General features: G+C 63.7%; 1 protein-coding gene across 2 annotated transcripts; it reads left to right on the forward strand.

The window, feature by feature from the left end:
• The first annotated feature begins 13,971 nt into the window (after positions 1-13,971).
• Positions 13,972-19,921, forward strand: RPL29 (ribosomal protein L29). 2 transcript variants are annotated; one of them, XM_059664595.1, is made up of 4 exons: positions 13,972-14,068; positions 17,040-17,177; positions 17,942-18,006; positions 19,408-19,921. In XM_059664595.1, exons 1-4 carry the CDS (start codon positions 13,987-13,989, stop codon positions 19,807-19,809), a joined length of 687 nt encoding a protein of 228 aa, XP_059520578.1. In that variant the 5' UTR covers positions 13,972-13,986; the 3' UTR covers positions 19,810-19,921. The 2 variants fall into 2 exon arrangements, with proteins under 2 accessions (XP_059520578.1, XP_059520577.1); XM_059664594.1 differs by lacking the exon at positions 13,972-14,068 and adding an exon at positions 17,574-17,618 and having other exon boundaries at positions 17,068-17,177.
• The last annotated feature ends 1,668 nt before the right edge of the window (positions 19,922-21,589 follow it).

The raw sequence follows: 21,589 nt of genomic DNA on the forward strand, positions 1-21,589 counted from the left end.
CACATCCGTGGGGCCCCGTGAGCTGCCTGGAGGGCAGGGCTGGCCCGCATGCTGCTGTGTCCACAGGGGGAGAGCCTTGGCGTCACGCAGGTGAGCTCTTCCCTGGGGGCGGGGGGGGGGGGGTGAGGTGGGGAGGAGGTGAGTCCAGGCTGCTCCGTCCCAGGCCACAGATGTAACTGAGCTTCCTGGGGCGGGGGGGGGGGGGGGTCGCGGGGGGGGGGGCTTCTCTCCTCATAGCTGCCTCACAGCCCCCCAAGGGCGTGGGCCCCGAGATGCTGTCTGGAGGCCATTTGGCAACTTGAGTCAAAAGGCCTAAAAATATGCATAACCTCTGACCCCCTTCCCCTTCCTGGGAACCTGCCGAGACAATAACCCCTTGAAGGGAAGCAGAGCGGGTCAGCCGGGCCTGAGGGCGGGGGGCTGCAAACACACGGCCATCACAGCTCACCCCCGGCCCCACGCCCCGCGGGCATGGCTAGTTGACCACAGGATCTCCCAGCTCACCGCTGGTCCAGGAGGCAGCGGGCGCTCATCGCCTCAGGATTGGAGGCCTGTGTCCCCCTGGGGTTGACGTGAGGCCGGGTGAGCAGCGTCATGGGGTTAAACCTCTCATACCTGAGGTTCCAATGAGTGCAGCCTGGGCAGGTGCCGCAGCCAGATTCAAGGAAGGGCACCCCACCCCCGGGGTGGGGGAGTCCCGGGGGCCTGGGTGGCCCGGGGGTGGGGACAGGAGCCCTCCTGTGCCCTGTGCCCTCCGAGTGACCCCGGGTTATCTCCTGCAGACAGCTCCTTCCGCCGCTCTGCCTCCGGCCACTGCTTATCTCCTGATGAATGGCCGCTGTCCTGGCAGAGGAAGAGCCGTCTGTCCCTCTGTGTCCTTCAGAGCCCTCCCTGCTGGCAGGGCACAGCCGCTGAGGACTTGGGCCTGGTCACGTCAGCCAGGCCGCTGACCCAAGAGTCTCGCCGGGTGGGGAGGGGGTGCTGGGCCCGGGGAGGCCGCTCATCCTCCGGCTGAGGTCTCCGGGGTCCTGGGGGGAAGGCAGGGACTTGTTCTCCCAGAGCCCCAACCGGCTTCTCCCCACCCGGACACGCATGCACGCCAGGACACTGAACCTTGACCTGCAGCAGGGAGGGCGAGCCACCGCCTGCACGTGACCCGAGGTGACCCTGGGCAGAAGCTGGGTGGGGCTGGATGTCACATACAGGCTTCGGAGTGGCGCCCCGTGGGAGGGTGGGCGCGAACAGGGCAGGTGGCGAGCCTGTCCCCAGCGCCAACAGCGGCTTGGACACTGGCCGCAGAGCCAGAGCACTGGGCCCAGCCCCAGCCCGAGCCGAGCCTGGGTCTGCAGGGCCTCGAAGGACAGGGCTCTGCGCTCTGTGGAGAGCAGCTGTGCTCAGGGCCACCCCACAGCAGGAGTGTCTGCCCTCCCCTTTCGTCCAAGGCCATGGTCAGTCCAGTGACCCTGCCTTCCTCCTCTCAGCCTGACACCCATATGGGCACAGGCAGTCCGTCTGTCCTCACACCCATACAGACACAGGCAGTCCGTCTGTCCTCACACCCATACGGGCACAGGCAGTCCGTCTGTCCTCACACCCATATGGACACAGGCAGTCCGTCTGTCCTGACACCATATGGGCACAGGCAGTCCGTCTGTCTGTCCACAGCCAGTTCCTCCGTGCCCAGCCAGCCCGGGCACGCAGTGGGCACTAAAGAAATCCCTTGATGAGTGAACTTGGCTCCCATGCGTCTTTGATCCAAATGTTTCACTGAAAGCTTTTCTGCACTTACTTGGTGCTGAGGTGGCTCCCAACACAGGGCCAGTGTCGCTGCTGTTGCCGGCACCCGAGGCAGAGCGCTGGGGCTCCAGGGACAGGGCGCGGAGGCCGTCGTGGTCTGAAGGCCGGGACGCTGAGGAGGAGTCGGCACGTGAGAAGAGCGAGGCCATTTCCAGGCAGAGGCCCCTGGGGAGGCCATGGCCCCTGCGTGTGCAGGTGGAGCAAGGGGCCGAGTCCCAGGGAGAGGCCGGAGGGGGGGCGGGACCTGCGATGGGGAGCCCTGCAGGTGGAGCCCCAGGAGTGGGGACTACGGTGACCTGGAGAGCCCCCTCCGTGGCTGCGGGGCGGAAGGCGGATTACCTAGGATTTTGCTCCCAAATCCAGAGCGGACCCCCTGGGATGGCCCAGGGTGCAGGGCCGCTGCTCTCTGTTGCCTCCCCATGCCTGTCCAGGCCGTGGGTCCGCGGGCAGGTCTGTGTCTAATGCATCCTGAGGGCCCAGCAGCCATCATGGGGCCAGACATGTGGCAGGGGCCACACGGAAGCCTGCCGAGCGAAGGCGCACCCTGATCTGGAGCCCCCGTCTGGCCATCGGCGCCCCGGTCTGTCGGGCCCTGCCTGGTGGTCTGTGTCCTCAGCCAGGCCCGGCCCTCGGGACGTGCTGGACAGCAGGCCCGGCATCCAGGAAGCGGACGTGGGCCTCTCCTCACTCGCCGCTGGCGCCAGCTGGGGAGTCTGCCCCTCCAGCCATCGGGACGGAGTTGCAGGTACCACCCGCCTGGGAGACCAGATCCAGGGCCCTGCCCAGGAGCCCGCCGCAGCCCTAGCCTCACCTCAGGCGGAGCAGGTGAGACACCAGGTCAAGGGTCCAGGACAGGGTAGGGATTATGGAGCTGGGGGGTGGGGGGCAGCACCTCCCCCTGCTCAGGAAGAGCTGCCCAACATCTGCCCGGGAGCAAGTTCACCACAGACACACGAGAAGCAGTGAGCGCTCCATCCCAAGAGGTGTGCAAACAGACCGGAAGCCAGCTGGAGGCCCTCCCAGGCCCTCCCCTCCACCCAGCACCCCTGCTGCTCCACTGGGCCCTGAAAGCCCGCCCTGCGCCTGGGCCGCTGCTCCCTCTGCCCGCGCTCCTGCTGCCTCTGGCGGCGCGGGCGAGCTCAGGGAGGCGTTTTCCCTCCACTCTCTGCGCTCACCATAATTGCGTTTATTCTCAACACCTATAATCATTTTCTTCTAAAACAAAATGACAGAAAGTCCCAAACCAATTAGCAAACACCTAGGAAGTCACCTTGATTTCAGGACAGGAAGCAACAGTCACGCTCCCCTGTTTTCCTGGCAGTGAACGGGGTGATTTCTCCAAAGGCCTGAGGCTGCCGGGAGGGCCCCCCTCATCCCCACACTCCTTACTTCTCCGGAGCCCTGGGTGGGCTCGTGGGGCTCCGGGCCCAGCGCTGCCTCCGCACTCGCAGCCCGTCCTCCTCCCTGCCGGGCCCCCAGACCTCCCCTCCCCTGCATCCCTCCCCGGTCCACCCCCCACACCCCCACCCCCACCCCCGCACTCTCTGCTCCTGGCCGTCACATTTGACGTTCTTTCCTCCTGGAACTGCCTTCTCCTCTTCCCTGGCTGAGGGCACAGTCAACCTCTGGGACTCAGCTTATATGCCCCTTCCTCCAGGAAGCTCACCCTGACCTCAGCAGGGGTTCCCCCCGCCCCTTGTGCACCCTCCCCTGCCACAAGCCTGCACACTCTGTCCTGCACTGTACCTGCCTGGTCACATGTCCATCAGCTCCATTGCCCCTCAGGGCCTCAGGGCCCAGCACAATGCCTGGCACAGGTCTTGTGCCCAGAAGGTGTTTGCTGAATGAATGACCTCCACGATGCCCTTGGACTCTGAGCAGGCCTGGACGCGACATCCTGGTTCCAAGCTCATTGTCAGACCCCAGGAGGGCACGGCTTGAGCCTTGAGCCTGGATGCTGGTCTGGGGCCTGGGATCAGGGGCTCCCCGCACCCCAAAGCAGAAGGGGGTTTGTGCCCAGAGTTCTTTCCTAACGTGGTCCTGCTGCTTGGGGGTGCTCCCTCCCTCTGACCTCCGACCCCCAGTGTGGAGGCCGGGCAGCCATAGTCCGGGGCTCCCTGGGTCTCGGGTGCGGGGGAGCTCTCTGTGCTGAGTGATGCCAGACTCTCTCCAGGGAGGACATGTCCCCTCCCTGGGGACCTGGGGCCTTGGCTGCTCTGCCCCAGGGTGCCCGGGGCCTGGGCTGAGGTCCCTGGAGACCTGGGCGGCCAGCCCTCTGCCAGGGGAGAGGAGGGAGGGATGAGCCTGGGGCACAGCCTCCGTGGCACTGACTGCCCAGGCAGGGGTTGCCCCGGGGCAGTGGGCCCACATCAAAAAGAGCCAGTGGAAGGTCCCCAAGGGCCAGGGACACAGGCCAACAGCTCCCCAGGGTGCCCGGGCCAGCCAGCCCCGCCCTCTCGGCTGCTCAGGAGAAACCCCGGGAATGAGCACTGCCGTGACCCCCCAGAAGCTGCACTCCCAGCAGCCCCACCCCAACGCCTGCTGCTCCCCGCGCCCGGCCAGAGCCCCTTACTGCCCCTCCCAGCATGACGGCCACCTGCCCTTTGCAGCCTTTAGCACCTTCCACCTCCTCCCCCGTGAAGCCCTCCATGATCACCAGGCTGGATCAGAGCTGCTTCTGGGTCCCGGGTCCCTGTGCCTCCTGCTTTGTGGCACCAGGCGTTCTCCCTACAGGGCTGGTGGCCGCCCCATCAGGATACGGGCTCAGCGGGCATGGGGCTGGGCATGGTCACCTCGGCGGCCCAGTGCCCTTCCGGGGGCTGGCTCTGCATGGCCACTGTGACCCGATGGGCAGAGAGGCTGCCCTCCCTGCTGGCGGCCGTGGGCCCTGGGCTCCTGGGCTGCGGCCCTGACAGAGCTTGGTGTTTGAGCAGGTGGCTGACTATGCGAGCGGTCGGAATAGATGGTCGCCAACGCCCTGGCAGCCCCAACCCTCTGCCAGGTCTCCCTCAGCCGAGCTGCCAGGCCGTCCGCCCAGGGACCAGGAAGCAGAGACTGGCACGGGCCTGGGGGTGGCGGGGCAGGCCGGGGGACAGTCAGGGCAGGCTCGGGGGACAGTCGGAGCAGGCCCGGGGGTGGCGGGGCAGGCCGGGGGACAGTCAGAGCAGGCCCGGGGGTGGCGGGGCAGGCCCGGGGGTGGCGGGGCAGGCCGGGGGACAGTCGGAGCAGGCCCGGGGGTGGCGGGGCAGGCCCGGGGGACAGTCGGAGCAGGCCCGGGGGTGGCGGGGCAGGCCGGGGGACAGTCAGAGCAGCAGGAGATGCAGGCAGGCGAGGAACTGCGACCTTGGCAAGGTGACGGTGGCAGAGTCTCGGGGGAGGGCATGAAGACTTCAGTGACAGAACCCCACCCCTAACTCACCCCCACTCCCAGCAGCCTCTCCCCAAACTTCTGCTCGGCTCCAACCGTCTGTCACTGCGGCTGGTGATTCACACGCTCGCTCCTTTCCTCTTCCCGACTAATTATAGCTCCTGCGTGTTTCCCCCTGGAAAACTGTCCTTTAAAAAAAAAAATATATATATATATACACACACACATACACACACACATCCCCAAGCCGGCAGCGATTCTCAGCTGCAGCTCAGCCGGCTCTGAGGACAGGAAGGTCCCAGGTGTGGGACACCTTCCCTCCTCCAGAGGAAGGGACAGCTGGACGCAGGGGGGGCACGGGACACCCAGCGCAGGGCCCAGGCCAGTCCTGGGGGCTCTGTGGAGGCTAGTATGTGCTCGTGGCTCCGACATTGCAGCCTCGACACCCGCCGCAGCAGGCCCCGCTGGCCCACCGGCCGCCAGGACACGGGAGTTCAGGGCTTGCGGGACTCAGGGCCCCACAGCCACCAGCCACAGGGATGGGGGGCGTGAAGCCACAGTGCGGGGAGCCGGGACTCTGGCTGGGGATGCAGGGCCGGGGGCCTGGGCAGAGGGGGCACCCAGGGCCACTGGATCCTCCAGGAGCCGGGCAAGCACACGGCCCCGGGCCTGTCTGTCCATCCTCTGCCTTCGGGAACCACAGCGGCTCCCCTGGAACTGGGCCAGAGTCGAGACCACAGGTGCCGTCTGAGAGCTTCGTGGGGCCCACGAGTGGACGTCGGCGCAGGTGTCTGAGCAGGAGGCGTACGGCCGGGGAAAGAAGACTGTGGCAGGCCAGGGCCCAGAGCGACAGCGCCAGACAAGCTGGACAGAGAGAGGGGGGCAGAGAGGAGAGAGCCAGCCAGACGCGGGGGGCGGGGGTGGCAGAGAGGGAGGCTAAAACAGGGAGAGTCGGGTCCCAGTCAGAGCAAAGGACAAAGATAAACCCAGAGAGGAGAGACAGGGACACAGGTAGGGGACCCAGCAACGAGGCGGCAGCCGGAGCCCCAGACTGAGCAGCAGAAAGTGGGAGCAGAGAGATGGAGGCGGAAGCCGTCCTGGGTCGGGCTCTGCTGGCCTGGTGGGCAGGGCCTGGTGTGGGCGTTGGGAAGGGGGTGCCTCCTCGTCTCCATCAATCCAGGAAGGCAGCCCTGAGGAGGTGGGCATGTGGGCGTTAGGAGATGTGCGGGTGCAGGGGCGAGTGGGCAGGCAGAGAGGCTGTCGGGACCAGCCGTCTGAAGCTGGCCTGGCCCGTCTCCATCAGCTCGAGGCCGAGACCCTCCCCGGGCTGAGGAGAAGCCGCGCAGGGCGGGGCCAGTGCCTTTCCTGGGGGGCAGTGTAGCCCTGGTCAGCTGAGGCCCCAGGGCTCCTGCCTCCCGGCAGAGTGGGGGCCTGGGGAGGGGAGGCAGGTCCAGAGCTCCCCTGAGCCTAGGACAACGAGCAGCCTTCTGCTGTGGGACACCCCCGTTCCCCACCAGCCACCAGGAAATGCCCCCCGCTAGCAGCTCCCACAGGACAGGCCTGCTCCCTGCTCACATCTCTTGGGCAGGTCTCAGCCTGGGACTGGGCTTCCTTCCTCTACCTCCGGCAGGGGCTGTCTCCCTCAGACCCCCCCCGCCCCCCGGCCTCACAGTGCCTGGCCTTGCTGGCTTGGCAGCCGGGAGGTGCTGACAGACGTGCTAACCACAGGCAGGCGGACTGTCCTGGCTCCGCCGCCACCTCCCCCAACGCCGCAGGACACCTGACTCGCGCCTGCCCTGGGTCAGGGCCCCGTGCCCAGCCCTGGGAGCCAGGCAGCTGTCGGGATTTCCGGCCTCGGGCTGACACCTCGGGCATCTTCTCGTCGGGACTGTCCGGCCAAGTGTGCACAAATCTGGGGTCTGCGTCTGGGTCCCGGGCACCCGCCGTGGGAAAGGACAGGATGTGGCAGGAAGCAGGTGGCCTCGGGTGGCCGTGGCCAGAGCCCAGGAGACGGGCACAGGCCCCCAGGGTGTGCCCTTGAGCCTGGGAAGTGGGAGGAAGTGACCGCTGACCCCTGGGAGGGGGTGTTGCGGTGCAGGAGGAGGGGGTGTGCAGGCTCCCATGCTCGGTCCCGCTGCCCCAGGGGGCCTGGGACACGAGGGCGCCCGGGACATTTTGAGTGAAGCGCCTGGCTCATGGATTCCCGACACAGACCGAGGAACCTCCTTTCGTAATGACGACACGACACGGGAGGCAACTCGGGTGGGGCGTGGAGTCTGACAGCCCGGCTCAGCCTTGGTGGGTGGCCGAGCCTCAGTTTCTTCGTCTATAAAATGGACGGCCAGGAACGCCAGCCTCAGAGAATGGGGGAACCGCGTGGCAGTGCTTTAGGCGCCCCAGCTCCCACCAGAGTCCCCAGACTTAGCCCTGGAGCCCCCTGCCCCCATCTAGGACCCTCCTCATAAGAGCAGCCCCCAGCCCCAGCCCCACTGCGGCCGGGGCAGACCAAGCCGAGGTCCGAGGGGAAGGGGAAGGTCCTGGTGGAGGCCGGGAGGCAGGAGAGCTGGCTGTGGGACCTCCTGGGTGGGGTCCCTCCTGGGTGGGACCACCGGTAGCCCCCTCCTGGGCCTCTGAGCATTGGGGATCAGACTGGACAAGTGCCTTCCTGCTCCGACCTGAAATCCCAGGACCGACACCCCGTGCACCCCCACCCTGGCTCTGGCCCCCTTCCTGGCCAGCCTGGCCTTTGGCCACAGCTCCTCCAACAAGGAGAGAAGAGTGCGCCTGGCCCCCCCCCCCAGACCGCTTTTAGCCCCGGAGGAACTCGGCGTCCTCCCAGCAAGGGTGCGTGGGCCCGGCTGGTATTAATAGCTCAGCCGGAGGAGGTGACCGGGACTTCACAGCCAAGCCCTGGAGGCTTCGTGTCCCGGGTGGGAGGGCAGCCCTCTGGTCCACGTCCTCTGCTGGCTCTCCCGCCCCTCCCGGGCTTTCCGCACTCCCTGCAGCCTCCACCCCTCACACGTGCCTGGTTCCTGCCTCCGGTGAGTCCCCTGTGGCCGCTGTGGAGGGGCGACCTTGGGGGTCAGGCCCCAGTGGTGGGTGGACGGCCTGAGGCTGATCCGTGACGGGCCCTGTGGGAGATGAGAACAGTGCGGCCTGTGATACGGCTGCCTCCTTGGCACCCTCTCCTCCGCCCGATGGCCTCTCGTTCCTTCTGGCCTGCTCCCCCGCTCCCTCCCTGGCTGCTCCGTGGGCTGGTCCCCAAACATCTGTCCACGCTGGGCCCAGGAAGGAGAGGCGGCAAACCCGGGACAGGATGGCAAGAAGCTGGGACGATTCCTTAGCAAGTGGAATGGGGAAACTGAGACAGACGGCGGACAAACTGGGTGAGCATTTGACAGCAGGTACAGGTCACCTCCCTAGCGATCACATCGAGGCTCCAGGCCCAGAAAAGCAGCAAAACCCGCTGGGCGAAGCCAAGACCAGAGCCGCCCGGCCCTGGCGACCTCAACCCTGAAAGGGATGAGTATTCTGCTGAGACCTCCCCTAAGACCCGCCTGCAGGAGAGAGATAAAAACCCTTAAGACAAAGGCCCCAGTGCCTGCTCCCCCTCATACCCGCCCCAGCCACCCATCCTCACTGTGTTCGCTCATCGCCCCCCACCCCAGCCCAGGGGGCAGAAGCAGGCAGCACTGATGAAGCATGATGCTGATGGAGGCGGGTGCCATGACCACCCATGTTTCAAAGACGAGTGACCGAGGCTCCCATCCCGAGAGCGGCCAGGCCCCCGGCCCTGCTCTGGTCCTTTTCACAGTCATGGTCACTCCCTCTGTCACTGGTCCTGTCCCAGCTCATTTCCAGGAAATAGGAAGGCCGATCCTGACCCCTGACCTCTGACCCTACCTCAGCCTGAGTCCTGACCCTGACCTCAGACTGTGCCTGGCTCTCCATCCTTATCAAGTTCTCAGCAATAGGCCGTACCCTCGGACCCCTGACGGCAAGCCAAGTCTGGACCTCTGACCACCGGACAAGACTCAAACCCGAGCCTCTGACCTGTGGCCTCGGCTCCATGTGAAGGCTCACGCCGTAGGTCCAGGGTGACTCTGGGCCACCAACCCCCTCCTCCTCCCCAGGCCGAGTCTCCAAGGCCGCCCAGGTCTAGCGAGGACTGGCCCGCACTTCCCTGTCTGAGCTCCGTGCGGGGCTCACCCCGGCTCAGCCCGGAGGAGGCCACCCATGCTCCTCACCTCACTCAGCCAGCTCCACCCCGAGTTTTGGACACGCTGACACAGGAGCGCGTCACACCAGGCGACTGAGGACTTGGACGCGCGGAGGCTGGAACCATATGCTATGTCTGGGCTGGATCTGGTTGGCGTGGCCCTCGGGGGCCGCAGAACCCAAGGCAGAAGGAAGGGGAGCAGACAGGCAGATGGACCCTCGTGCGCGCAGACGCCACGTGGGGCGGGGGGTGCAGGCGCCTGGCCACCTGGGGCCGGGACACGCTCCTCGGGGGCAGAGAGGCAGGCGTGCCCACGCCCCCCACCCCGGAGGACACGCATCATGAAACATGTGACGCTCCCTCAACGCCTGCGCCTCGTTTCCTTTCTAGCTGCCGAAGCCATATTCCAGGCGGCTCAACGTGGGTACGGGGTCCGCGGCCCAGCTGTCCTTCCCGCCGGCCGTGCCACCAGGGCCACGGGGCTCAGCCTCAGCCCCCGGGCGCCTCAGCCCCTCGTGGGAAAGCCCGGTGTGAAGCCATCTTCCTCGTGGGGTTTCATGAGGACAACGTGCCATTGTGGAGGCCGCGGCCCTGCTCAGGCCTGGCAGCCGGCCAGACTCCCCAGGAGAGCGACTAATGTTTTCTCGGAGATCAAAGTCCAGCTGCTCCGCGGAGGGTCAGGGGCTCCCCCTCCTGCTCCCACACGAGGGCTCCGGGGACACGGTTGGGAAACCCTTGACCTAGATTGCAGGCCGCCAGGAGGAGGGAAAATCGCAGGGGCTGACGAGGGAGTTGGGGCGGCAGGCCGTTCGTCGGCGTGGAATTAGGTCACAGAATTCTTAAAACAGAGGAGCCACAGGAGCCCGAAAACCTCAACCTCTCAGGGCCCCCTGCTCCCCCGTTTCCTGGGCCACAAGTGGCGGGAATGACCACGGAAGATGGATTCCCGCCTCAGACAGAGGGCTGGGCTGGGTGCGGCCGTGGGCTCTGCCCTGGGTGTCCGGGAGCACCAGCTCCACCATGATCTCCAAAGCCCCCGTTTCCTGGGGGCTCCCTGCTTCCCCTCTTCCACTGGGCTCAGGTCCCAAGGTCTGGCCAGTCCCAGACGCTCCTCCCCACCCCACCACCTCCGCTGCCCTCCCAGGACCCTGACCAGCCCCTGGCGGCCCGGGGTGGATCCAGAAGACGGTCCCTGCTGCCCTCAGCTGCCAGGCGCCTGGCAGAGGGGGCTCTGGGCACACCGGTGACCTCAGGCCCCAGCCCCTGGGGCCTCCCTCTCCTCCCAGGGAGGCACAGGAGGTGGAAGAAGCTGAGCCCGTGTGCTGGGCACCTACGCGCCTCCTCCCCGATGGACAGAGGGCCAGATGGGGCAGTGACACGCCCAAGGCCACCAGCTGGGAGTGCAGCGGAAGGACTGGACCGCACACTGCTCCTGAGAAGAGGGGCTAGAAGGGGGGTCCCAGAGGTGGGGTGGGCCACCCCTCAATGGCAGCAGCAGAGACCCCCAGGCAGCGCCTCCACACCCCCGTCTCGGGGAGGGTGCTGGCTGAGCCCCACCTCGTGCCATCCCCACGCGGCCTTCCCGGGTGGCAAGCCAGGGCACCACTCATAACTGGCCTCATTAGGCGGCTGGGCTGCCCAGGGGATGGGGGGAGCGGATGCTGGCCCCTGGGGACAAGCCAGACAGCCTCCCGTTAATTACCTGAAAAATCAGACAATTAGGCCTCCTGCCACCAGCCTGCCCACGTCCTGCTGGCCCCTAATTACCGACGGCTGTGAGCAGGCCGGGAGTGACCTGGATTTCCACGGAGGACCAGCCACTGCCGTCTCCCTCCCCCGCCCGCATCCATCACTTCCCACCCACTCTCTCCTGCTGAGGGCGGCTCAGCTCGGGGAGAGGAGAGAGGAAGCCTGAGCCCTGAGCCCCTCAGGGACGGGCGGGCTGCTGAGGGGGCAGCAAAGACTCAGCAAGGGCTCCAGGAGGCCAGGTGTGGGGTGTGAAGTGGCTGACCTCCCCTCGGCCCGGCTGCGCCCGGGGAATAATCCTGGGCTGAGTGCAGGAGTAGCAGCGGCAAAGAAGAAGCCGAGAGCTCTCCCTGGGCGCGGCCCAGCCCGGAGGATGCTGGGGGCCTGGGCCTACCTCCGGGGAGCCCCCCACCCCCAAGGGGGACACCCGGACAGAGCACACCGAGGGAGGTGCAAACAGAGGGGCCTGGTCTGGCCGGGGTGGTCCTGACAGGCCAGGGAGCGCTGGTCCAGGCAGAGGGACAGCACGAGCAAGGGAACAGCATGCTCTGAGCACAGAGAGCAGCCCCCTCCGCGAGCACCGGCCATGGGGTGGGGGCAGCTAGACCGGCCCGGGCCCAGGAGAGATGAGCAGGGCTGGGTGGACACAGTGGGGTCTAGAGTGAGGTCAGAGGGGTCAGGTTAGGCAGAGGCGCTGGCCCTCAGCCTCCACGCAGACAGGGCCTGAAGGAGAAAGCCTGTCTGGGGTGCAGGCCCACTATGCCGCTTGCAGAGAGCATGGGGCCGCCCCCTCCACAGCCCATTTCCTCCCCTGGTTTCCTGTGCTGAACTGGAGTCTCTTCTCTCCTGTCTCTGGGGGACTTGGGGAAGGTGCCACTGCTCAGAGGGACACCCCCAGTCCAGAGAGGTCAAGAGGCTGGGCTGAGGTCACCTCGCCAGCTGTGGGGGTGGAGATGGTGGCCCCGCCAGTGAGGGGCCCCCTGTGGCCAAGTGCTCCCCCTGCAGGCGCTGTGCTATGCGCCGGGCCCTCGGACGGACAGACGGACGGGGATCTGAGGTGAGGCTTTGCCTGGACTGGCCACCTTTGCCGCAGCCTTGAACCAAGGCCTCCAGACTCCTAAGAAGCGCTCCTCTCCTGCACCCCATCTGAGTCTTGGGGGAGGCCAGGGAAACGGGGAGGCACTCATGCGCCTAGACAGCCCGCCCCCAGCCTCAGTTTCCCCATCTACCCAGGAGGCTGTGGTGGAGCCATGGAGAAGGGGCCAGGAAGGCCTTGTTAGCTGCCTTTCCTGTGTGTGCTGGGCCTTGAGACTCCGCGCGGCCCGAGGCCAGGAGCTGGAGCACGGTGCTCCTGTCTGTCCCTTTCCACTGACCCGGGCTGCGGACAGTCGCTGGGGAGCTGCCCTGTGTCCACGGCCATCGTTGCCCTGGCCACCCAGGTATCTCCTATGAAACACACTGATTTGCTGCGTGGTGATGACCAGAGGGATGTAGGGCTCCTGCAAAGTGCTCCCCACAGAGGCAGCCATGACACACGTGGGCACACATGTGCACCCAGCCCTGACCGCCCACCACCTCTGGGCCCAACTTGGCTGCAGGTCATTCCTCAGGAGACAGGCCTCGCCCTGCACAGCTCCCGGGGCGCTGTGCCCACAGACAAAGGGATGGCAGTCCTAGGAGAGCCCTGCTCACCGTCTTCCTGTTCCTAGTGCCTTGGTCAAGTGCTTACACCTTCTGACCTTGGAGGGCAGGCCTGGGCCTCGCTCACTGTCACCCCGTCACGGAGGTGGGCCCAGCGTGTGACACACAGAGGGGCCCTGTTACTGTAGGCAGGACAGGTGGCTGATGGAGGCCTCAGTGATCGTCCAAGTCCTCAGCCAGGTGGTAGCAGGTGCAGGACTTGAACCTGGGTCCTGGGTTCTGCATGCTGCATCTCACATTCGCCCACCTGTCCCCTCAGCCAGGGTCCCCTTCGGGACGTAAGGGTATCTGAACGCCCCCATCTGAGTCCAACCTCGGCCGGCCCCTGGGCAGCCTGGACTCCCAGGTCACAAGCGGCCTGCCTGCCCGTCCCCCTGCAGCCTGGCCGGCCCAGGCGGAGACCCAGCGGAAGGTCCCACTGCCTGGGCCAGGAGAATTCCGCCCTTTGACCCCACGTCCAGGGGCCAGAGCTGGGCAGAGAACACAGGTGGGAGAAGAGTGGAAGGAAGATGAAAAGGGGGTCCCTTACACCTCACCTCTCCCAAGACCCAATGAGGGAAATGTGAGGACCTGCACCTTTGGGTGGGGGTTCTTAGAGGCCAGGGAGGTGGGGGAAGACAGGCTCGAGTCAGCCTGCAGGTGGCCTGTCCCCAGCCAGCTCGCCACCACCTCCCTGCACCGTGCGAGTCAGCCAGACCCAGCTACACCTGCCCTCCTGGCCCATCACTGAGCGCGCCAGCGGCTGCTTTCTCTGCAGCCTCAGTGTTGCCATCCAGAACCAGGCGGACAGTGAGATCCAATGAACAGGCCCCAGGCATTGTGGGTGATCCGCACCCGCTGGCGACTGTGTACTGCCCGTTGGGCTGTCGGGAAACTGAGGTCTGGAGAGGTAAGGTGATATCCCAAAGGCAGCCACAGCACCATGACCCACACCCACGCCCCCTGGTTTGTGGCAGACCGGCTCCAGCAGCGTCCAGGCAGCTGAAATCTGTGGTCTCCCCTGCGTGTGGGGAGCCGTTCACACGTAGTAGTCGGGTTCATTTGACGGTGCGGTGCGGGGCAGGGAGGGGTGGAGGGGCCCCGCCCTGAGTGTCTGTGGGGTTCTCCTCCACACGGACTTCCTGCTGGAGAGAGCCCGCCGCCGCCCCCCTCCGCGATGCCACCGGGGTCAAGGCCAGCCTTCACCCCAGCTCTGCTCCGGAAACACCGCCCTGGGGGGCAGGCCTGGAGAGAAGCGGGTGAGAGAGGGCCACGTGCCCTTCCGTATCCTGCACCCCTTGCCCTGCCAACCCTCCTCCCCATCTCCTCCCAGGGCGTCCCTTCCCGAGGCAGCAAACTGCAGAAGGCCCCGCCCCCGCCGCCAGGCCCCGCCCCCGCCGCCAGGCCCCGCCCCTCCATCCAGGCCCCGCCCCCTCCTGCCCCACCGCTGCGATTCCAGTTATTTATAGCGAAGCCGCAGCCTCCGGGAACCGGGAGTCAAGGGGAAGCCGCCCCTGCGTCTCCCGGAGCTGCTTGCGGAAAACGATCGATTAAGCCGGCGCTGCCAGGGCCCCGTGCCAGGCGGGCAGGCGGCGCTGAGGGCTGAGCCGGCACTGGGGCCTCGCAGCCGCTGCCCTCTTCCCCCGACACTGGGGCCAGGTGGTAGGAGAGAAGCCACACTCACCAGCTGCTCCTCAGCCGCCCTCTCCCGTTCCTGCCCCCGCCATCTCTACCCACAGGGCAACTTAGGGTGGGCAGCCTCGGGAGGGGGGGAGCGGGGAAGGACCCCAATTCCTGCCTGGCTTTCTGGCTGGTTCAGGTCTTGTCCCAGGGGGGCTGCAGGTGGGCCTGGCCCTGACGAGTGCTTGGCATGAAGGGGTCCCCCGAGCCTCGCCACAGCTGCCAGGTAGGTAGAGCCCTCGGCCCCTCACAGGCGAGGACTGAGCACTGCCCCCCGCATCAAGACGACCTCTGGGCCGGGCTCTCCAGCCTCCGCCAGTGCTGGATGGGCAGTGCTGGACGTGAGGACTGACGAGGGGACAAGTGTGGGGCGGACACAGAGAGGCAGGCTGACCAATGTCCTGTTAGGGGCTGAGGTAGGCCCCCCTCCTGCCACCTGCCGTGGGTGCCTGAGCACGCTGCACCAGAGGACCCCTCCAGGGAGGCGTCGCCCCCTTTTCCTGACATGGTGTGAGTCTCCGGCAGAGCTCGAGCCCAGAACTCCTGGGAGTGGTCTTGGCAAAGGAGAAGCTGGGTGGCCCCGGGCAAGTCACCTCACTTTTCTGAACCACAGCGACCCATCTGCAACACGGGACTAGCCACTCTGAGGGCGTGGTGAGGAGAAGCCATAACGGATGCAGGGGTTCCGGCTCCAGACCTAGCAGGATGCTCCTTCGCCCTCTCAGACCCCCAGATGTAGGGCTGTGTGCTGGGACAGAGGACACCCACTGCGGGCCAGGCCTCTGAGGCTTTTGGGGTACAGTGACAGCTCAGGGAGGCCCGGTCAGCTGTAGTCCAGTGCCAGAGAGCCATGGGGAGCAAATGCCAGCCTGTGCCCCTGCAGCCCACCGTGTGCTCCCCTCCCCCCACTCCCGCCTCCTCGTACATGGCCTGCCTTCAGGCCCAGCCACAGGCCTCCTCTCCCAGGAAGGCTTCCGGGTCCCTCTGCCAACCCTCAGAGGCTCCTGCCTCAATGGGCCCCTCTCTGTTCGGCATCTTGGGGTGCATCCTCCCCTCCGATAAGCGGTGGACCACAGGCTCCCCTGTCTGTCCTGAACCCTCCCTAGGGGAAGACACCCCCTTTCCCAGACCACCACCCAGAGCTTGGAGCCAGGGGAGACCCAACCTCCCCCAGAGGACCTGCTGAGAATGGACAGGCAGGGTCTGGATCCGCAGGGAGGGGTGTGGGGATGGGTGTGAGAAGCGGGGAGTGAGAGGTCTGGGTGGGCCGGAGGGCTTCCCGCAGGAGGGGAGCTCCCTACCTCCCCGCAGGGCCCCACTCCATCCTTGGTCCAATGCTGCCCCCGCGTGGACCACGGGCTCACATTCCGGCTAGGGACGCGGTATCACTCCCGGGCCAGGCGCCCTCCAGAGGGAAAATCAGAGGCCTGAGCTGTGAGGCATACCCAGTGGCTGCGCCTCCAAGCTCCTGTCGGAAATGTCCTCTCTCTTCCGGACAGACCCTGAGCCCCAGCCTGGCCCCCCGCCTTCCCTTCTCCCAGAAGCTCCGAATCCATCTCTTGGAGGGACGTGAACTTCAGAGTTTATGTTCCAACTCTCCACCCCTCCCTTCTCAGCCTCCCCTTCTCTCCTCTTCCCTTCGACAGTCCACTCTCCACGCCATAGCCAGGGGTACTTTATAAAATATATATGTTTGTATTGATTCTTAGAGAGAGAGGAAGGGAGAGGGATAGAGAGAGAGAAACATCAGTGAGAGAGGAACATCACTGATTGGCTGTCTCCTGCACACCCCCACTCGGGATGGAGCCCCCAACCCGTGCCCTGACCAGGAATTGAACCTCAACCTGTTGGTTCCTAGGTTGATGCTCAACCACTGAGCCACGCCAGCTGGCACCAGGGGTATTTTTTTTAAGAATAAAAGTCTGTCACTTCCTGCCTAACAAACCCCTCAAGGATTCCCTTAGCCTTCAGGTCAGGTTTTTTTGTTTTTTAATATATTTTATTGCTTTTTTACAGAGAGAAAGGAAGAGGGATAGAGAGTTAGAAACACCTCCTACTGGGGATGTGCCCGAAACCAAGGTACATGCCCTTAACCGAATCGAACCTGGGACCTTTCGGTCTGCAGGCCAACGCTCTATCCACTGAGCCAAACCGGTTAGGGAAAAAGGTCAGGTTTATTTTTTTTTAATTTTTATTTTTTTAAATATATTTCATTGATTTTTTTTTACAGAGAGGAAGGGAGAGAGACAGAGAGCTAGAAACATCGATGAGAGAGAAACATCGATCAGCCGCCTCCTGCACATCTCCCACTGGGGATATGCCCGCAACCCAGGCACATGCCCCTGACCGGAATCGAACCCGGGACCTTTCAGTCTGCAGGCCGACGCTCTATCCACTGAGCCAAACCGGCCTCGGCAAAGGTCAGGTTTTAATGAGACTTGGGCCAAGAACCTGGTGCAGGAGGAATAGGAGAAAGGAGAGGGAAGGGAAGACCGAAAGGGGCGGGACCAGGCTCGTAGCACCGCCTTCCAGCTGACGGTACCCTCTCAGCCTTAGGAACCTTTCTTCCCGGCGCCGGGGAAGCTTTTTCAGTAGTACCTTCCGGCCTCGACGACCGTATTTCCCGTGCTGCACCGCGGCCGCCTCTTTCTCTTCCGGTCCCTGGCGCTTCGGGAGCCGCGGGCTTCGGTGAGTACTGGCCGCGCGGCATCCGAAACCATCCGCGGCTCCCGGGTGGCGGCGGGGCGCAAACCCCGGGGAGGACCGGGAGACGGGCTGCCTGCTGTGGGGGGCGGAGGCCGCGAGGCGGGGTGGCACTCGTGGGTTTGTCGAGTGGTGGATGGGAAGGGAGGACTCGGCTTTGGGGGAAAGCGCAACCTTGCGGCGGGATGTTGGTTTCGGGGCGCCGTTCGCCGCATTTGCGGGGACTGGAGCCGGTGGTGCAGAGTGAGTGGAGGCGGGTGGAGGCCGCAGGGGCAAGGCATCTGCTGCAGCCTCGTCCTGGCTTCCGGCCCCGCGTTCCTCCAGCTCAGGGCAGGCCCAGCCGGCGGGTCCGCAGCCCTGACCTCCGCTCGTGTCTTCCAGGTGCAGAGATGGCCAAGTCCAAGAACCACACCACGCACAACCAGTGTAAGTGCCTCCGGCCCGGCCTCCTCACGCCCCACACCCTGGCAAGGATCACAGATCCTGGGCAGGGCAGGGGGCACATGTCTGCGGCCCGAGGCCGGTTTGATTTTACCGCATTGCCTTTGGGATTTAGAAGGCCCGGGTCCGCGGGGATCCCCGCAGTGCTCTGTGCTCAGTGCTCGGTGATAAGGGGTTTCCCGGCTCTCGGGCAGGCCCACTCTGGGAACTAAAGGGTTCCCCATTCCCCAGGCTTGGCAGCTGTGTTGACGGGTCTTACTAGACTAGAGGAAACCTTATGTTGATGTCATTCCTTTCTTCCTCCACAGCGCGAAAATGGCACAGAAACGGCATCAAGAAACCCCGGTCGCAAAGATACGAATCTCTTAAGGGGGTAAGTGTGCGCCGAGTCCCCAGGAGTGTGCCCGCCTGGCACCACTGTTAGCTGACCCTCGGCTTGCTTGGGGCTGCGGTTTCCTTCTTACCCAGCCAGCTCTTGCCTGGACTCCGGGCTCTGCCAGACCCACCGTAAAGCTGGACTCGGCCTTTTCCGGCCCTGGATGTAACTCCGGGTCAGGTGGGACGTGCTTGCGGGGCCGACCCGGCCATCTCCCTTGCCCACCCTGAGACTTGGGGTGGCTTTGTCTTTGTGGACCGCATCCCTTACGAGCCTCCCTTCAGCGCCAGGGCGTTCTGAGACTAGCTGAGAACGGAGCCTCGGCTTTCAGGTCTCCGTCTGTATCACTTGTTGAGTCTGTTGTACCCGGGCTTGGTATTAACTGACACCTTTCCTTAAGGGACTGGGTGTCCCTTAGGACAAGCATGTCAAACTCAGAGGCTAACATGGGCCAAATAAGGTGTAAGTGTATGTGGGCCTCAAAAAAACAAAAGCTTCAATTTTCATAGAAATGTAGGTTTATTTCAATAGAGACATGCTGAATACACAAAGGGCTGAAATAAATGAGTAACTGTTAGGATAATAGAACGTTTAAATAAAAGTTAATATTTTTCCTTGAACGTTAACTTACCAGACACTGAATAACTGCGCAAATAAATACGCGTAACGCAAATAAACCTATTTTTCTTGTTCTCCGAAAGCAAAATATTTCCTGTTGCGCACACCAAACAAGTCAGTCCAAGACTAATGACGTGGCCATCGGCTGCTAAAATATTCGCTGCTAGTAATAGTGGAGAGGAATGGTGCGCCTGTGCGTAAGGCGCGTAAGGGAAATGAATGCAGCACGATTATAGAAGTCATTAGCTTTTGTTAATTGAAGCTTTTGTTTTTTTGAGGCTCACATAAACTTAAATCTTAGTCATTCGTTGTAGTTCGTTATTAATTATGTATACCAGGATATTGTAAAAGTTAAAAAATCTTTATTAAAACGTTTCTTATATACCATTATGTTGGCTGGGCCGCAAAAATGTGCAGGCCTTGAGTTTGACATGCTTGTCTTAGGAGGTTTGCAAAGTCCTACAACGGGCAGAGGGGGTAGGGCAGCCTTCATTTCTTCTGCACGTGCATTTGCCCTCGGCTGGCTCTGTCTGTGGCATCAGCAGGTGGGTGGTTGGCTTTGGGTGGTGCTACATCTGGAGTTTCTCTGCAGATGAGCTTCCAGGGTTGGGTGTTTGTGCATTTAAGGTTGGGTTTGATGCTGTCCAAGCCTCCAATAGGCCTCGGCTGAGCCCGATAGTCTCTTGGTGCTGCTATGGAGAGGGGCACCAGCGCTGCCCGCTCCCCCCCCCCCCCCCACATGCTGCACTCATAGGCGCCTGTACCTTTCCTGCCTTCCAGGTAGACCCCAAGTTCCTAAGGAACATGCGCTTTGCCAAGAAGCACAACAAGAAGGGCCTGAAGAAGATGCAGGCCAACAACGCCAAGGCCATGAGCGCACGTGCTGAGGCCATCAAGGCCCTGGTCAAGCCCAAGGAGCCCAGGCCCAATATCCCAAAGGGCTGCAGCCGCAAACTCAGTCGACTTGCCTACATCGCTCACCCCAAGCTTGGGAAACGTGCTCGTGCCCGCATTGCCAAGGGGCTCAGGCCCTGCCGGCCAAAGGCCAAGGCCAAGGCCAAGGCCGAGGCCAAGGCGGAAACCAAGCCCCAGGCTGCGGGTGCGGCTGCAGCTCAGGCTCCCAAAGGGGCTCAGGCTCCCGCTCCCAAAGGTGCCCAGCCCCCCACGAAGGCTCCACAGTAGAGGCCTCTGTCTGCCGACGCGAGGACGGAAGGACTGGTGGGCCCCCTGGGCTGCTGTCTGTGTGGCGCTGGTGTCTTCCTGTGCTGTTTGTACAAATAAACCTGCGGCAGGATCTGTCTTGTCAGCCCGTGTCTGATCCCAGGGCTGGGCCTAGCGTTCGGTGGGCTCGGTACCTCCGTTTTCTGTGGGAGAAGAGTCCGCCTTCTCTGGCTGTGGGTGGGTGTGGAGAAGTTGTTCCCTGGAATACAGGAAGGGACATAGACCGTGAGGGCTGGTTGGAGCAGGCTAGTGAGGAGAGAAATCCCAGGCCTCCTTGTTAGGTCTGGATGTTTGCACAGGAAGGAGACGGGAGGGAGCGGAAGGATCCTGCGCTCTGGCCTGGCGTTCCAGACTCTGGCTGTTGTTGCTCGTGTACCAGCATCCACTGCGCTGGGTGGTGCTGCTCCCCAGGTGCTTGGGGCCTGGGTGTGGAGTAGAGACTTCCATGAAATGGCTGCTGCTTGGTCACATCCAGATGGGCTCTTTCTGACCTGCAGGGAGGCCTGGCAAGTGTGGCCCTGGAAGTACAGCACATTCTTGAAAAGCTGGGCATGCACGGGGCAGTCTGTGCCCAGTGTGGGAGGGACCTGACCAGGCCACTTTCACAGCAGGAGTGGAAGCAGAGTCGGCATAGAGCCCCTAGTGCAGTGTCTCCGCGCTGAGCCCTTAGGGGACAAGACATGCGGGTCTCCATCCATGTCTGAGCTGCGGGAAGACTGGAACTTGGAGAGTGAAGGCAGTAGGAAGGGAGGCTAACTGGTCGCCTATCCACTGCCCTCCCCTCACAAGGGAAGAGGCTGATCTTCAGCCTGAAGCAATGTTAGGGTCATGGGAGGCTTGAAGACCTGAACAGCAGTTTCATCCCGCACCCTCAGCTACCCCAGCGACACTCGGAGCAGAAGCCATCGGGGGCCGAGTACAGTCCTTAAGTGAAGGCTGTGGGGGTGATCAGAGGCCTCTTGTGGGAGCCCCATTAGTTGGTCCCCAGAAATGGAGTCGCTGCCTGGTTGGCACTGGTGCTATGAAGAGTGGGCTCTGTAAGGAGAAAAGGTCCGGGCGCTGCCGTAAAAGCTGGGGGAGTCCAGTGTCCGAGTGAGGCCTGTGTTGTCCCTGAGGCTGTCAGAAAAAGTACAGACTGCCCTAGACCAAAAACATGTAGAGGCACAGGCTTTTTGTGGGGGTTCCGCGGTGTCGGCGAGCTTTTAAACCACTTGGCACAGTGCCTTCACCCCTCACCTGGCTTAGCTGAGGGGATGGGGACGGGAGTGGGACCACAGGCTGCCTTTGAGAGCAGGTACCTGTCAAACTCCAGTGCCCCTGGGATCTTTGGTCCCAACTATGAAGGGGGCAGAGATCAGATGCACCAGATAGAGCAGCCAGAGGAAGAACTTGCCATCAAGGGGTGGGTCCACCGTCTGTGGTACCCTGGGTGGGAATGAACGCATCACAGCAGCCAACAGGCTGAGGTAACAGCGTCTGGTTGGTCACGCATGAACTTTGGTCTGACGCTGTGCACTGACTGCTGGGCTGTTCTGAGAGGATTGATGAGGCACCAGGCCTGTGCCCCTGGACCTGGGACCATTTACTGGCATCTGCAGTGGGGCAGTTGCTTGATGCCCCTGGTGGGGAGGAACGCTGTCCCCAGGGGGGCCCATGGAGACACTATGGGGACTGGTACCGGCACCATTGAGGGGGGAGGAAGGGTCCCGGGTTGGCACGTCCCTGCTGTTGACCTCACGAC

Source organism: Myotis daubentonii, chromosome 14 (assembly GCF_963259705.1).
Source record: "Myotis daubentonii chromosome 14, mMyoDau2.1, whole genome shotgun sequence".
Taxonomy (NCBI): domain Eukaryota; kingdom Metazoa; phylum Chordata; class Mammalia; order Chiroptera; family Vespertilionidae; genus Myotis; species Myotis daubentonii.

What these genes read in the sequence shown, in the direction of transcription:
- RPL29 (XM_059664595.1), top strand. Translation starts at nt 13,987, where the DNA reads ATGCCACCGGGGTCAAGGCCAGCCTTCACCCCAGCTCTGCTCCGGAAA. An exon ending in GCAGGCCTGGAGAGAAGCGG is followed by an intron (nt 14,069 to 17,039) that starts GTGAGAGAGGGC and finishes GTACCCTCTCAG; the next exon opens with CCTTAGGAACCTTTCTTCCC. An exon ending in GATACGAATCTCTTAAGGGG is followed by an intron (nt 18,007 to 19,407) that starts GTAAGTGTGCGC and finishes CCTGCCTTCCAG; the next exon opens with GTAGACCCCAAGTTCCTAAG.